The following is a 13,476-nucleotide window of genomic DNA, read 5'->3' on the forward strand; positions in this document are numbered from 1 at the left end:
CGGTAGGCTGTCCAGAGGAGCAGGCTTGCCCAGCCACGGTTTTGCCCTGTGGCTTGCATGGATTCGTAGTTCCGATTTTCTTAGGGCCAAATTGGTGGGAAAAGTAGGATTAGTCTGTTCCTTACTGCGTGGAGCGGTAAGCAAGCCTAACGATCTCCCCCTTCAAAAAGACCACAGACTGAGCTTCGGATTCTGTGTCCATTGTGCAGTGGCTGAACAGGTAAAATAGGGATTCACCGAGCGGAATCACACAGTAGTTACACAGAATTAAAGCTGGAGCGATCAGGTTGGCAAACAATATAGCTCTCAAAGGCTATTTTTAACATTTGTAAAATGCCGAGAGCATTGAGCTGATAAGAGAGGGCAGCCCCTTGTACTATTCATGTCATTTCTTGGACTCCATTCTGTGAGAGACAGGTAGAGGAGGGTGGGTAAAACTGGGGCCATCACAGTTGTTATACTGGTCACTTCATTACAAAGGGGACCATTTGTGCTCTGGTTGTTGTCCCGTGCTTGCCGCCACTTCTCCCTGGAGATCCCTTGAAAGTTGGAGGTGGGGGATGAGAGAGACAGCTCAGATCCGATGCGGTCTTCCTTCCACTCTGCATGGCCCAGGGGTAGTGATGCTGACCTGCGAACATATCAGCTGACGTCCTGAATGGAGTAAAGTTCACGTATCTGCCACCTCACTTCAGTATGATGCATTTATGAAGAACAGTGTGAGTTTTGTACGTTGTAACCGGACTGAAAGCAGTGGAAGCCACGCTGAGCCTGTTGCCACCATTACTCAGTTCAATGATTGTTCCCTGTTACCAGAAAAGGCTTTTGTGCTGGTGCTTCAGGGAAATGCACTGGGAAGTAAAGGCACCCAAGGAGAGCTCCCCCAATATTGAGACTTTCGGGGGGAAAGGTGTGCTTCATGGTTACATTTTCAGAAGAAACGATGCTAATTAGTTCTCCGTCGTATGCCGTTTTGCTCCTCTGTGCTCTGTTTAGCACCGATCCTTTGAACGGAGCCTGAAGCAGCAGAACCTAACCCTGGAGAATGTAAGTAGAAGGCCTTTTCAAAGACCGGGCCTTCCATGTGCTTTTCTGGTGCTGGGGTCTTGATGATTCTGACTTTACCTCTTGTACTTCCTTGCAATCCTATCCTGGGTCAACCCTAAAAGTTAAATCAGTTTCCTCTACCAAATCCACAATTACAAAGCAATGTGTTTGGCCTGAGGCTGTTCTCCAAGGCTTTGAGCCTCTCACAGGAGCCTCCAAACCAATTTTTCTATAGAGAATCTTTGCTGTGGGGGAGAAGCATGATAGAAACGTGGCTAATGCAGATAGAAACGTGACTATTCGCTCAAGCTTACACCTAATCCTATCCTCCCCATCACACTTTCTCTCATGTACCACCACTATCCCCTCAATATATATATATCTAACTAGATAAATGAAACTTGACCGACGTGCCCGCAAATGCGCAGTAGAGAGCAGCTCTACTGCGCATGTGCGGGCGAGCACGTCAGTCTTAGGCAGCGTCAAAAAAAACAAACCAACATGGCGGCGGTAGCGGCAGCGGGCGGCGGCGGCAGTAGCGGGCGGCGGTAGCGGTAGCGGGCGGCGGTAGCAGCGGCGGCGGCGGCAGTAGCGGCAGCGGGCGGCGGCGGTAGCGGCAGCGGGCGGTAGTGGCAGCGGGCGCGGCGGTAGCGGTAGCGGGCGGCGGCAGTAGCGGCAGCGGGGCGGGTGGCGGTAGCGGCCAGTAGCGAGGGAGGGAGGCGAGAGAGAGAGGGAGGGACGGAGGAAGTGGGAGGGACGGAGAGAGAGAGTGAGAGGGAGGGATGGAGTGGGAGGGAGGGACTGAGTGAGGGACTGGGAGGGAGGGACTGAGTGCGAATAAGGGAGAGGTGAGAGTCAGGGATGTGAGTAAGTGGAAGGGGGAGAGGGAGAATGAGGGAGAGGTAAGAGACAGGGCCGCAGCGGCGAAGACGGGCGGCAGCAGTGAGAGAGGAGAGAGAGAGAGGGAGGGACTGAGTGAGAGGGGAGGAGAGAGAGGGAGTGGGACTGAGTGGGGGGGACTGGGACTGAGTGGGGGGGGGACTGGGACTGAGTGGGGGGGGGACTGGGACTGAGTGGGGGGGGGGAGGGAGTGGGACTGAGAGGGAGGGAGGGAGTGGGACTGAGAGAGAGGGAGGGAGGGAGAGGGATAGAGGAGGGAGGGAGTGAGTGAGACTGAGTGGGAGGGAGGGACTGAGTGGGAGGAGAGGGAGGGTGGGGAGGAGTGGGTGAGTGTGAGGGAGGGAGGTAGGGGGTGGTGAAGAGTGAGGGGAGAGAGAATGAGGGGGAGGTGAGAGACAGAGGGATGTAGCCCGTTTTAACGGGCTTAACGGCTTGTATATATATATACGTGACTCATTTATCAACATTGTTCACGCAAATTTGTAATGATTTAATGATGTGTAAATAACCCGTGTATATAACTACTTGCTTCTATTTTCCCTCATATGTACCTATATACTCATATATACATATACATATCTTCATACTTTGTTTACTACTGTTTTGTATGAGTTTCTCTTGTTACATATCAAGCGAGCTATATGCGTAGTTATTGTTCTCTGGAAACCGATGTGATATTTCTATTGAATGTCGGTATATAAAACCGTTAATAAAAGTTAGTACAGCAGTCATGGAGCCAACAAAAGATAAGGGCCCAGAGCCAACTCTTGCTGGTAGAACCAAAAGAAAATTGGTTCTTACTTGCTAATTTTTGTTCCTGAAGTACCACAGATCAGTCCAGACAAGTGGGTTTTGCATTCCTACCAGCAGATGGAGGCAGAGAACTAAAAATTGAAGCATTGCTACATAACTGAGAGTGCCACCTGCAGTCTCTTAGTATTGACCTGTACCCAAGCCAACTATAGAGTAACAACTCCTCAACAACCTCTTAAATGAGGGTGAAAGCCAAGCCCAAAAGTTGGAGCCCCCCAAACAGAAAAACCACAAACCAACCCAAGGGGCTAACCACAACCTGGCAAACGTCTTTAGGTTCTGTGAATGTACATTCTGACAGTTCTTTCCAGTAAGCATGCCAGAACACGGACATGCCATAACGGTTTTGAGTACATTAAGGGACTGGGTCTCTGGACTGATCTGTGGTACTTCAGGAACGAAAATTAGCAGGTAAGAACCAATTTTTCTTTCCTGTTTGTACCCCAGATCAGACAAGTGGGATGTACCCCAGATCAGACCAGTGGGATGTACTGGGCGGGCCTGCAAAAGATCCTCCTTTCACACTTTCGCCAAAAGTCAGCTCTCCTGGAGTCTAAACATCTAAATGGTAACGGCAAGATAAAATGTGAAGAGAAGACCACTTCAACCCTCTACAAATCTTCTGCGGCGACACTAATTGACACTTTGTCCACAATGCTGCCTGCACTGTAGTAGAGTGCACACGCAACCCCTCTGGAATTCTTCTCCCCTTACAAAGGTAGGCTGAAACAATAGCTTCCTTCAGCCAATGCACTATCATGCCCTTGGAGGCCTTACATTAGTTTCTGGCACCTCCAAACAATACAAACAAATGATCCGATCACCGTAAACTGTTTGTGACATTTGCCTCTGGCGATTCAGCAGATCAATTTGGGAAGGCAGGAGCTCCACAGTCTGATTCAGGTGAAACAAAGATAACCCCTTAGATAGGAACGAAGGTATCATGTGCAAAGACACCCCCTCATCTGAAATCTTCAAAAATGATTCCCTACAGGACAAAGCCTGCAGCTCCGAGATCCTTCTGAATGAAAAAATTGCTCCAAAAAATACCACCTTCAGTGTGAGGTCCTTTAATAATGCCTTCCTCAACGGTTCAAAATGGAGGCCCACAAAGCACCCACAAGACCATGTTTAAACTCCATGCCAGACCCAATCTATGCACCAGCAGCCGCAGATGCTTGACCCCCTTCAAAAACCTCACAACATCCGGATGTGAGGCCAACAACCTTTTCCCAAGGCTGCCACCTGAACCCGCAAGGAATTGTAAACTAAGCTCTTGAAAATCATGAGCTCAGGGTATCCTGTTTGTCAAAAGCATTTGTTCTCAAAAATCAAGTTGCGAGACAAAAGTGATCCACCTGATCCAAGAAAACAGGACCTTGCCTTAAAAGCCCCTGCTAATGATCCAATCTCAGGAACCTGTCAATTATATGCTGAGCCAGATCCACAAAGATGACGCAGCCTCTCCGGCACCCCTGATACCACCTGGCCCGGATGCTTCTCAATGTGCCTAAACACTCAACCTATTAACGGTCATAGATGGAACACATATAGCAGAATCCTTGTCGGCCATGGAAGAATCCGAGTGTCTATGCCCTCGGCTGCGACCTATCATCTGCAGCTGAAGAAACTTGCTGCCTTGGTGCTGCTCCTTGTTGCCATCAGATCCAGATGGGGGCTGCCTCAACAAGACTAGATAAGGCCATAGGTCTCCTTTAACAGCTCCCATTCTCCCAGGTCCAACTGATACCTGCTGAGATAGACCACTTGCACATTGTCCATTCCCACAACATGTGAAGCAACTATCCCCTGAAAATGTCGCTCCGCCCAGGCAGAAAGGTTCTGGGCTCCTTGGGCAATTGCGCAACTCTTCGTTCCCCCTTGCCGATTGATATAAGCTGAAAACACTCTGAGCATTCGACCTTGGACTTGTGAAAGGAATTCCACCAATGCCCTGCACACTGGTTTTGTTTCCAAGTGATTGCTAGACCAGGATGCTTCCACTGGCTACCACAGTCCTTGTGCCAGCTGTTCTTGACAGATCACTTCCCAACCCTTGAGGATTGCATCCATGATATCTATAACCCAGTCCAGAACCTCCAGGCCCATCCCTTTCTCCAAATTGGGCCGACACAGCCACCACAAGAGACTGGATCTGGAAGTATCCTGCAGCCCTAAAGCCCGATGAAACTCCTCTGACAACTGATTCCAGCATGACAACAATGTCTTCTGTAGAGGGCACATGTTGGTAAAAGCCCATGGCACCAAATTCATGCCATTGATCCCAGGACCTGAAGGTAATCCCAAGCCCTGGGCACTGGCATCCACAAAATCCACACCACCTGGGATTGTAACTTCTGAATCATTTCCGAGGTGAGAAACACTCTGCTCAACTGAGTATCAAATTTTGCCTCCAAGTATTCCAGCATCTGGGTAGGGCTCAGGTGACTCTTCACCAAATTCACCACCCAGCTCAAAAACCACAACATATCCATCATTGTGTGCACAGACTGCCGGCATACCTCCTCCAAAATCCTTCGGATAAGCCAGTCATCTGGATAAGTATGCACTAGGATCCCCCTCCCTGTGGAGAGATGCTGCCACTACCACCATTACCTTTGTGAACTTGCGAGGTGCAGTCGCCAAACCGAATGGGAGGGCCTGAAACTGGAAAAATTACTCCAGAACCATTACACAAAGAAACTTTGATGTTCTTCCTGAATGGGTATGTGCAGATAGGCTTCTGTCAAGTCCATCTCGAGAGAGTGGATCAGCATGGCTTCATTGTGAAACCTTACCGCCGCCAGCCCCCTGGTCGGAGTCTTCTCATGGAAGTCTATGGGTGCCTTGAAAGGATTGCTGCCTACCGGAACCTTGGTTCTGCCCTGAAGACAGTGCATAACCCTTATTGGGACAAAAACTGAAGCATCTGCTGAAACCTAGAGCAAGGCAGAAAAGACTTCCTGACTGTCATCTTATCCTCTGGCAGCTTATTCCGTTTAGACTCCCCCAAAACCTTCATCATTTGTTTCAGGTCCTCCCCGAACAACAATTTTCCTTCCTTTAAAGGGAAGATTACAGAGCTGAGACTCGGACCACATATCAGCTGACCAATTCTGCAACCACAGCAGATGTCTCACTGAAACTGTCGCGGCCATATTTCTGGCTGAAGTCCAGCTCAAGTCATAAAGCGTGTCAACATCATATGTAATCCTGGCCTCCACCTGAGTTGCCTGGCTGTTAATACCAGCATCTGCTGAAGTCTTCCCCTGAGATTTTTGGACCCAGCATAACCAGGCCCGCTGCATTAGACTTCCACAGATCGCTGCTCGCAGTCTTTCCTGATGAATCTCTAGCTTACAGTCCTGCGCGTCCTTTAATGCTGTTAAACCCACAACCAGAATGGTCATCTTGTTAGTGACTGCCGAGACTGAAGCATGCACCTTCAGCAATACCAGCAGCTGCAGGAGATCCTCCGTGAGAGAATATGATTTTACCTTGGCTCTAGCCACCTTGGGGATCGCCTCTGGGAAGTCCCATTCTTGGTTCACCAGCTTCTTGATCCTTTTAGGGAGAGGAAAGGCTTTTGGTGGGCCAAACACCGGATCCACCCCTTCATTGTCAGAGTCCTCCTGGACAGGGGCGGATTGAGGGAAAATAGTGGCCTGGGGGATTTTTCTCCATACTGGCCCGTGGGTACCCAATTACATATACAATATAATTTACATATATATGTACACACCCCTATATTTCAGCATGGTCCTCCCGTATCAACACAGTACTATTTGCCAAAACTCGAAGAATAACAACCCCACCTATGAAAAAGAATACCACAAATATTACACCAGAATCTAAAATATCAATACACCTCCTATCAGGAAAACAGAACAGGTCAAGCTACTACAGATCCCTACAGAGAAAACCACATGCTAAAAGAATGCTTCATCTCAGTCTTTGCATGCAGAACACAAACTCTCACCAAATACAGAATAAAGCCACATAAAGTATAAATAGAAATGTGCAGACAAAAACTAAACTGTAAAACGTATCACGACAGACTCTATACAGTGCAACAATGGAAAAACAAAAATGTCACCATTACTCATGAAACAATCAATAAAATCAAGATATATAAATCATGAATCATAATTATAAAATCATACTAATAAAATAATTTCAAAACAGCTGATGAATAGAATATCCAATAATTAAAGACTCAAGCACATTTTGAAACCTTTACCAAACACCGATAAAATATTTCAAACAGTAGACACATCACATACTACCCAATAATTAAAACGGTAGTCAATCAAGAAAAATGAACTTAAAAAGCCACCTTTACTTACCCTCTCCAGTTCTCCTACTCCTTTCCCTTGCATGCTTCAGTCCTCACAGTCCTCTTCCTTAGGGACCACAACCAGTCTCTTCTCTCTCTCTCTCACACACACACACCAGTCATACCGTCAAGATCAGTTTCTGTCTCTCACACACCAATCATCTCCCCAATCACTCTCTCTCTCTCTCTCACACACACACACACACCAGTCATCTCCCTGATCAGTCTCACACATACACACGTCACCTCTCTGGTCAGTCTCTCTCAATCACACAATGCTCTTGCTCCCTCTTACACACAGGATTTCAATCACATACATGCTCTCTCTATTTCACTTACACGCAAGCTCTCAATCACACACATGCCCTCTCTCACAGCCACAAGCCAGCCAAAAACATGCTCCATCTCTCTCGCACACACACATTGATACACACAAGCACCCTCCCTGACTCACATATACACCACACACATTCAGAAGCACCCTCCCTGTCTCACATATACACCACACACATACAGAAGCACCCTCCCTGTCTCACATACAAATTACACTCTCACAGAAGCACCTTGCTTTCAGACGTGCAGCATTTTTCACTTTTACTAAAAGTGAAAGTGATGATCCCAACCATTAAATAAGAAAACTACATTCCTATCAGAAGGCGAAATGACACCCTTCCTTCAGGTTCTGTCCTCCCAAGGGACAGCCACCCACACCGTACAGCTTCTCTTGTTTTACGCTTTCAGGCAATAAAGCAAGTGTCTTTCTTTAAACTATCAGTCGTATGATTATTCATGTGGGAGATATGGAATCGAAAGACTCCTTAGTCAACTTCCCTTTTAAATGGGAAGATTCCAGTCTTAGTCATTTAAAAATATACATTTTCTAAAGGCTTAAAAAAAATAGCAAAACTGTTCCAGATTGGAACTATTCTAGTCTTCATGCTTAAATTATGCTTCAAAAAAAACCCCAAACCCCACCTGGCATCAGTATCTTAAATTTGTGATTTTGCTGAGATGACGTGGAGTTTTCCTCAGAATTTGTCTTACTTATGCATAAGGCCTTTTTAACCAGGAAACATACTGGCTATAAAAGGGCATTTCTGTCAGCTGTCTTGTCCTGCTGCAAAGAGGCAGAGGGCTTGGCCAAATTTTATTTTCCAGAAGAGGGAATTTCATCTTTCATCCAACTTTTCAAAAGTTGCGCTACCAGCACAAAAGTTGAGATATATGTATTATCACATTTCATTTTTTTTAAACTGGCAGATTCCTTTCTCACATGCACACACACACAGAAGCACCATTCCTTTCTCACATACACACACACACACACACACACACACACAAGCACCATTCCTTTCTCACACACAGAAGCACCCTTCCGGTTAGCAGCACCGGTGTTCACTTCTTTGGCCCCCCGCCGGCCTCGATTTTAATTTCTTCGGCCCCCGCCGGCCTCGATTTTAATTTCTTCGGGCCCCTGACTTGGTCTCCGGCGGGGGCACCTCCCAGCCAGCCTCAGGCGGAGGCTGGCTGGGTGGCGCCCATCTTCTTTTCTTTGGCCACCGCCGGCCTCGATTTTAATTTATTCGGCCCCCACCGGCTTGGTCTCCCGTGGGAGCTGGCTGATCTTCTTTTCTTTGGCCTCCGCCGGCCTCGATTTTTATTTCTTCGGCCCGGGCTGGCTGATCCTCTTTTCTTCGGCTTCGATTTTTATTTCTTCGGCCCCCGCTGGCTTGGTCTCAGGCGGGGGCTGGCTGGGAGGTGCTGAGGCTGGGCTGAGGAAGAGCCACGTGGTCGAGACCACGCGACCAGCTAGACCAGCCCACTGGGGGAAGCCCGATCCCCCGATAGGCCAATCCACCCCTGCTCCTGGACCACCTTAATATCCAGTTCCTTCTGAACATGGGAAATAAGGGGCCTCAACTTCTCCTTACGGAACAGACAAACCACCTGCAGGTCATCTCCCTCCATTATTGGGACCTCTTCCGGATCAGCCTGATTGACATCCACCATGCGATCTGCTGGGTCATCCTGATCCACCCCCAGACCAATCCCATGACCAACTTCCGGGTCATCCAGGTCTAAATTATCTGAGCTGACAGGCCCCTCAGGATGGTCCAGGCCCAGCTGGCGAAGGAGGTCCCCTGACCCCTGGCCAAGGAGCCCCTCTGCCTCTTTGCAGCAGGACAAGACAGCTGACAGAAATGCCCTTTTATAGCCAGTATGTTTCCTGGTTAAAAAGGCCTTATGCATAAGTAAGACAAATTCTGAGGAAAACTCCACGTCATCTTCTCTCCTGTCCTGCCCAGATCTTGCATCTCCGCCCGCCCCCCCACCCTCCCGACAGGATCGCCGGAGACAACGGGGGAGAGGAGTCCCTGGGCTCCCGGCAATCTGTCACCTTCCGAGCTGTAGCCCTTCTCCACCGTGACAGGCTGTTTAGGCTTCCAGTGTTGATCCTGACAGGGCCTTGGGAACGTGTGGCTCTCCTACCAGCCTCATTTCTCCCCCCCTGGAGGGCCCCTGCCCTCCAGAAACAAATCGTGGCATAGCGTTGCTGCATTCAGCTGTCCCCGAGCCAGGCTGCCGGGCTGACAAGCTTTCCTGTGCTGGGAAACCGCTGTCTGCGCCATCTTGCCTCCACATGGCTGGGCTTGCTGCAGAGGAACAGAAGCTGCGATATCGTGGTGCACAGGAGAGGAGGGGAACACGGCCCAATGCAGCCTCTGGCTCACCAAGCAGCCCGAAGCTTTCCCATGCTGGGAAATTGCTGTCGGAGCCATCTTGTCTCCATGCAGCCGGGCCTACTGCAGAGGCACAGAAGCCATGTGATCGTGGCATGCAGGAGAGGAGGGGAACACAGCCGAACGCAGTCTCTGCATCCCTGAGCAGCCCAAAGATGCAAACAGAGGAGCTACACTGCTCCCTTCCCCCAGCCTGGACCTGCCCTGATGATCAAACCAGAAACAGCTCGAGCAGTTGCTGCTGAAAGAAAAATGTAAAAATTCAAGCAAAAGAAGGAATATTTCCCTGCTGCTGGAGCTGGGAAGGAGCCTGCAGAGGATAAGAGGGAACCAGGACCCCTGGTTGTCAGATCCCTGGATCTGCTGCGGGCTGAATGATCAGGGAATACCAACCCCCTGCCCGCCCGGCTCAGCCTGAGGGATGGCCCATGAAGGAACCTAACACCTCAGGGAGCGTCTTCTTCTGTCCCTTCTTTCTTTCTTTCTTCTTAACTGCAGGTTTTCACCTCAACCATTTGCTGGAGACAGAGAAATACTGAGGGACTGCCTGGGGCGCTCTCGGTTATGCTGCAGGGCCTTAAAGCTTTTATCCTCTGCCTCCATCTGCTGGTGGGGATGCATAAACCCACTCGTCTGGACTGATCTGGGGTACGAACAGGAATGTGAAGGGCCCCCCCCCCTTAAGTTGCCTTCTTCTTTGCCCACTTTGTCTGACATCTGCACATAGGCTTATTTGGCCTTTAGTTCTTGATGTGTTCCCTTCATTCCCTGCTTCGGGGCTAGTATCGAATCCTAGTGCTCAGTCGATCTGTGCGTACTGTTCCACTGGAAATCTCTCACACAACACACACACACCCACACTCACCCTCCCTGCAGGTCCCAGACTCGAGTAAAGAAGGACTTTTGTGTTGGAGCTGGGATTCTGAGGAGGTCCTGGGGAGGCACACAGAAGTACATCCAGTTCCCTGTACGTACCAGGATCAGTCCAGACGGTGGGTTATGTCCCCCGTCCAGCAGATGGAGTCAGAACAGACTTCGAAGGGTGTCGGCATATAAACCAGTGCACCCTCTGCAGGAGCCCAGTATCTTTCTGACTCCAGCAGATGAGAGTAGGAGAGTACATCCAGATACTCAGCCATTCGTGCTGTTCAGGAACTCGCGGTCTCGACTCCCTCGTGCTCCACCTTTTCCTGTGCGTTGCTTAATTCTTATTTGCCCGTGCGCAGTGCTGGCCCCGCAGTTGACTGCCCTTACTTTCTGCCTGGCTTGAACTGGGTTAAAGAGCGCTGCCTGTCTCTTGCATTTTGCCCGGGTGACGCTGCTCCCTGCTGAGCGCTGACCTCTGCCAAGATGTCTCTCATCCAGCACAGAAGTCTACAAGTCTTCCCTGGTCTGTGGGGTAAGGGGAGGGATGTGAAGTCCTACCTCCCAAGCAGATCAAAGATCCTCTGCTTGGACCAATCCCAGCACATATAGGGGCACATTTCCAAAAAGTCTATTTTAGGTACCTAAATTTAGTCAACTTTTCAGCTGAAACTGACCCCAACTTTAGGCCTGCAATGCATTTGCCTAGATTTAGGCCCCTAAATTAGGTGCCCAATGCTGGAAATCGGTGCTAAATGCCTAACTTTCCCTCCCTGCCCTAACTCTGCTCCTGTTGCTGCCCACATTTTAGGACCCTAAATTTAGGTGCTTAGCCCTGGTGAGTTACCAAAGGGGCGCTGATTTGGACTCCTGACTTCAAAAATTAGTCACCTAAACCCTTTGAAAACTGACTCCAGTGCCACTGGCTTAGGATGAAGGAGGGGACCCCAGGACATTACCAGGATTTGCAAGTGCCATCCAGCCCGGCTCTCTGCTGTAAAGTACACATTTTAATAGACCAGTCACTGTCAAAAAGCTTTTCTCTCTTTATTAAGATTTTTCCTCATTAGCCTCTTTTTCTGTTCACTGAGAGAGGGTGGAAAACGGGGGGGGGGGTGGAGCTTCATTGCTTTTACCTTTCCTGTTCCCCCCTACAGCGATCAGATAAGAGTGGGCCATCCTAAATTCTATCGACTTCTTATCGTTGACCCTGGATACTGTTGCTCATGATTTCTGTGGGAGTAATCTAACTGAAAATAATCTTACAATCATTTGTTACAAATTATCTGGTGTGCTTAATTTTTCTTTTCTACACTGTTCCAGTTTCTTATGATGTAAAAAAAAAAACCAAAAAACAAACAAACCTGCAGGGTACAAAATGTGAAAAAAAAAATCAGGAGAAATGGAAGCAGCGGGAGGTCTGATCTCGTGCCAGCCCTCTGTGTTGCTCTTTCCGTTCTAAAATAGCTCCTCTACGAATGGAAGATGAGACAACAGCAATAAATAAAAAAAAAAAAAAAAGTCTCCCTGAAATTATTTGATATTTTATGACATTTTTCCATGGAAAAGAATTTCTAGAATAATGGATTATGATAGGAGGCTCAAGGGGGTAGACTCGGAAAGGATGATGGATGCATGGAACGGCCTCCTAGGCTGGAGGTGTTGGAGACAAAATTAGTAACCAAATTTAAGAAAAGCCCGGGATAAGCACAGAGGATCCAGCTATGGCGTTATAACACAGTCTATGGCTCTGCAGCAGGAAGTAATCTGGACAGACTGGATGGGCCTTTCGGTCCTTATCATACGTTTCTGTGTAACAGAATTGGCCTGTCTTTCCAGGGGGTCGGAGGCGGTGGCGTTTGGGTTTCAGGGAGGCTGCTTACAATACTGTCTGCTGACATTAAAGTTGCGAGTGGCTGTGGGAATGCATTGAGCGCAATGGTGCAGGGTGATGGATGCCTTAATTTCTGAAGCAGTTGTTCCCTGTACGTACCAGGATCAGTCCAGACGGTTATGTCCCCCGTCCAGCAGGTGGAGTCAGACTAAAACTACAGAGGGAGGTGCCATCTAAGCCCGCACCCCCTCTATGCCTCTTCAGTATAGTTCTGACTCCAGCAGAGTGGAGCAGGGGAACATCAGTTCCCCAGTACTTTGGTTTATTTTGCCATTCTAGCTCTTAGGTCTTTCCTGACTTAACTGTGCTTTGTGAAGGATCAAGTTTGCTATTGAAAAAAAAAAAAAAGATTTTTGCAGTTTTGCTTCAGGGCATTTGCGGACAGGTCTATGCTGCTTTTCCTTCTCTGGCTTACTTTCCTGTCTGCTTCCTACCGACGCTTTCTCGCCGTGGTGGTAAGTGCCTGTTTGTGTTTCTTCTTTTCCCTTCACAGATTCCTGTGCGTGCCGCACCACTGGGGTGCATGCTGGTGGTTCCAGCCTCTCGCCCCCCCCCCCCCCCCCCACACACTCTTGGTCATCTTCTGGCCTGCGGCCCCACGAAGTTACATTCTCCGGGGCTGCCGATCACCGGGAGGCTCCATTCCCCGGTGGTCTCTGCATTTCTTGGACGCGGGGGGGGGGGGGGGTTGCGACAGTGGTCTGGGACTGAGCCCGACGCTCGCGGCATTGAGGGAATTTTCCCACGCTTCTGCCCTCCCTTCCCCCGCCACGCGACATGCCGCGATTCTTGGTATGCACCACGTGTGGCCGGCCTGGGGGTCGCCGCTCCAAGGAGGGACTATGTACCGACTGCCTCCCCGGCGGGGAGGTCAGCTCAAG

General features: G+C 49.3%; 1 protein-coding gene across 10 annotated transcripts in view; it reads left to right on the forward strand.

The window, feature by feature from the left end:
* The window catches only part of ARAP1 (ArfGAP with RhoGAP domain, ankyrin repeat and PH domain 1), a 437,360-nt gene that overhangs the window by 392,693 nt on the left and 31,191 nt on the right, over positions 1-13,476 (forward strand). For 8 of the 10 annotated variants that reach the window (XM_029602046.1, XM_029602051.1, XM_029602048.1 and 5 more), the window contains one exon: positions 997-1,047. The exons of the other annotated variants lie outside the window; for them this stretch is intronic. In XM_029602046.1, the coding sequence (XP_029457906.1) occupies positions 997-1,047 (51 nt within the window). The remainder of the gene's footprint in view (positions 1-996; positions 1,048-13,476) is intronic. 10 annotated transcript variants of the gene reach the window in all.

Source organism: Rhinatrema bivittatum, chromosome 5 (genome assembly GCF_901001135.1).
Source record: "Rhinatrema bivittatum chromosome 5, aRhiBiv1.1, whole genome shotgun sequence".
Classification (NCBI taxonomy): Eukaryota; Metazoa; Chordata; class Amphibia; order Gymnophiona; family Rhinatrematidae; genus Rhinatrema; species Rhinatrema bivittatum.